Source organism: Corvus kubaryi, unplaced genomic scaffold, assembly GCF_017639235.1.
Source record: "Corvus kubaryi isolate FWS band 111438036 unplaced genomic scaffold, C.kubaryi_AGA036_p1.0 37352, whole genome shotgun sequence".
Lineage (NCBI taxonomy): Eukaryota > Metazoa > Chordata > Aves > Passeriformes > Corvidae > Corvus > Corvus kubaryi.
Genome location: NW_024581114.1, coordinates 2,691,705 through 2,693,964, shown reverse-complemented (window position 1 = coordinate 2,693,964; position 2,260 = coordinate 2,691,705). Strand labels below are relative to the sequence as shown.

The window sequence follows — 2,260 nt, the reverse complement described above, 5'->3', positions numbered from 1 at the left end:
TCCATCCATCCATCCATCCATCCATCCATCCATCCATCCATCCATCCCATCCCATCCCATCCCATCCCATCCCTGCATGGAAAAGGGAGGGCTGGAGCCAGGTCACAGCTGCCAGGGAGAGCAAGCATCCTGCACGGGGGTGCAGAGGGCCGGGCAGCAGCGGAGCTCGGCCGTGTCCCCGCGGGGCGGGGGCAGCCCCGGGTCCCCCCGGGCCCCTCCCGGGCTGGCGGCAGCCGGCGCTGGCCCCGCCGTCCGTCGCTCACCCCCTCGCCGCCGCCGGCGCGGCGCTTCCCAGCGCCTCCGCTGTTTAAATGGGCCAAGTTAGAGAAGCGGCGGCGGCGGCGGCGGAGGGAAATCTTGTTTGGTCTGAGTCTCCGAACTGTGCGGTGACTTCTGAGCACAGATCAATACGTGTCTGTCCCGACTCGGGGGCCCGGCCCAGCCCGGCGCGGCGTTCGGGGGCTGCGGGCAGCGGCGTGGGGAGCGCAGAGCTGGCGGGGATGGCTCTGTAGATGTCTGTGTGCCTGTGCGTGTGTAGCTGTATTTATATTTATATGTGTATATATACAGAGGGATATGGAACGTAACCCCGCGTTTCTAAAATTTCGCGCAGGAGTGGGAATTAAAAACCAACTGGCGGGGATCATAAAGGCTTCGGTGGGAGCGGGGCGAGTCTGCACCGCGCAGGTGAAGGTGGGCGGCCCCGGGGAAAGTTCGCCGCCGCCCGGGTGTCTGGAGCCCCGCGGGCAGAGCGCGGAGAGCCGGCACCGGCCGGGGCTCCGTCCTCCCGGCGGGCGCCGGCGGGGCGGGGAGGGGTCGCGGAGCGGCGGCGGGGGCGCAGCGTTTAATTTTAATTACTGCATATAAATAAATAAACCAGGTGTCAGTTTAAAGGAAGCAGGGGGGCAGGGTGAAAGGGGGCTGGGTGGGCGGCGGGGAACCCTCCAGCCTGGCGAGAAGGTGGGTTGATCTCGGGGAATCAATAAGCTTTTTTTTTTTTTTTTTTTTTTTCCCCTTAAACCAAAATAATGTCTACGGCAGCAGAGACCTCTCCGAGATGTCAGGTATTAGTCCGGAGGGGCAGATCTGCGAGCCACACAGCAGCTCCCGGGTCTACGGTACATTAGCCTCTCCGTGGGAGAGGGATCCCAGACAGCTCTGCTGGGGAGCCAGCCCAGGAGATTTGTTAGCGGGCTGCTCCGGGGGATACCAGCCACCTCCGGCACCCGAGCGCCAAAGGTGCTTGTGCTGCTGCTGCTGCTGCTGCTGGCGCATTTCATCCAAACTCCAGCCAGAGCGAGGGCAAGTTGAACCGGAGACATTAGAGCCACTGTGCTTTGGAGAGACGAGGGCGCACGGGGAGAGCGGCGGCACCATGCCTGCTATCAAGAAGGAGCGACTTGACAGGGAAGAGATGGCCCTGGCAGCTTTTAACCAGCCCATGGAAACCTTACCTGACTACCTCGCGCCTCTGGCCGCCGCTGCCATTCCGGTGGTCACCCCGCACCCGCCGGCTTACGACCAGATCTTTGCCCACCGCGCGTACCTGGGCTTCCACGAGACCCACCACCCCCACCCGCACCACCCGCACCACCCCCACCACCTCCCCGAGGACCTGATGCTGGAGAGGTTTTCCTCCATCCCGGATTTCCAGCCCTTCTTTGACAACGGAGAGCCTTGCATCGAGGTGGAGTGCGGGGAGAACAAGGCGCTGCTCTACATCAATAAGTTGTGCCAAGGGAGCAAAGGACCCTCTATCCGGTACCGGGGAGAGTGGCTCACCCCCAACGAGTTCCAGTTTGTCAGCGGCAGAGAGACGGCCAAGGACTGGAAGCGCAGCATCAGGCACAAAGGTAAAGGCAGCGCTCGCCGTGTGCCGGGGTCCCCGCGCCGCCCCGCTCCTCCTCAGCATCCTCCCTCTCGCCCCCGTGCTCGGGCAGCGGCATCCGCGGGGGAGCTCAGCGCCTATGAGCGTTCGCGGGGAGAGCCGAGTCCCGACCCCCGCGGCCGTGCCCCCCTCCCCCGCGCACCCCCGGCCCCTCTCTGCCGGATCCCCGCGCCCCGGTACCGCCGAAGTTTTCCGAGCGATTTGGGAACGGTTGCCTTTGGGGAGGGTTTTTGGGGAGGGGGGGAATTGGGGGCTCTCCTCTCCGCTGGAGAGAAGTTTCATTTGGCGCGGGCGGAGGTTTGAACACCGGGCGGGTGTTCAAATGTCCGCCCGCGCCAAATGAAACTTCTCTCCAGCGGAGAGGAGAGCCCC

The 2,260-nt window shown here is 64.0% G+C and overlaps 1 protein-coding gene across 1 annotated transcript; it reads left to right on the top strand.

Moving 5' to 3' along the window:
• Positions 1 to 278: 278 nt before the first annotated feature.
• On the top strand, positions 279 to 2,191 carry LOC121666418. The gene is made up of 2 exons (XM_042031919.1): positions 279 to 526; positions 1,042 to 2,191. Exons 1-2 carry the CDS (start codon positions 513 to 515, stop codon positions 2,189 to 2,191), a joined length of 1,164 nt encoding a protein of 387 aa, XP_041887853.1. The 5' UTR covers positions 279 to 512.
• The last annotated feature ends 69 nt before the right edge of the window (positions 2,192 to 2,260 follow it).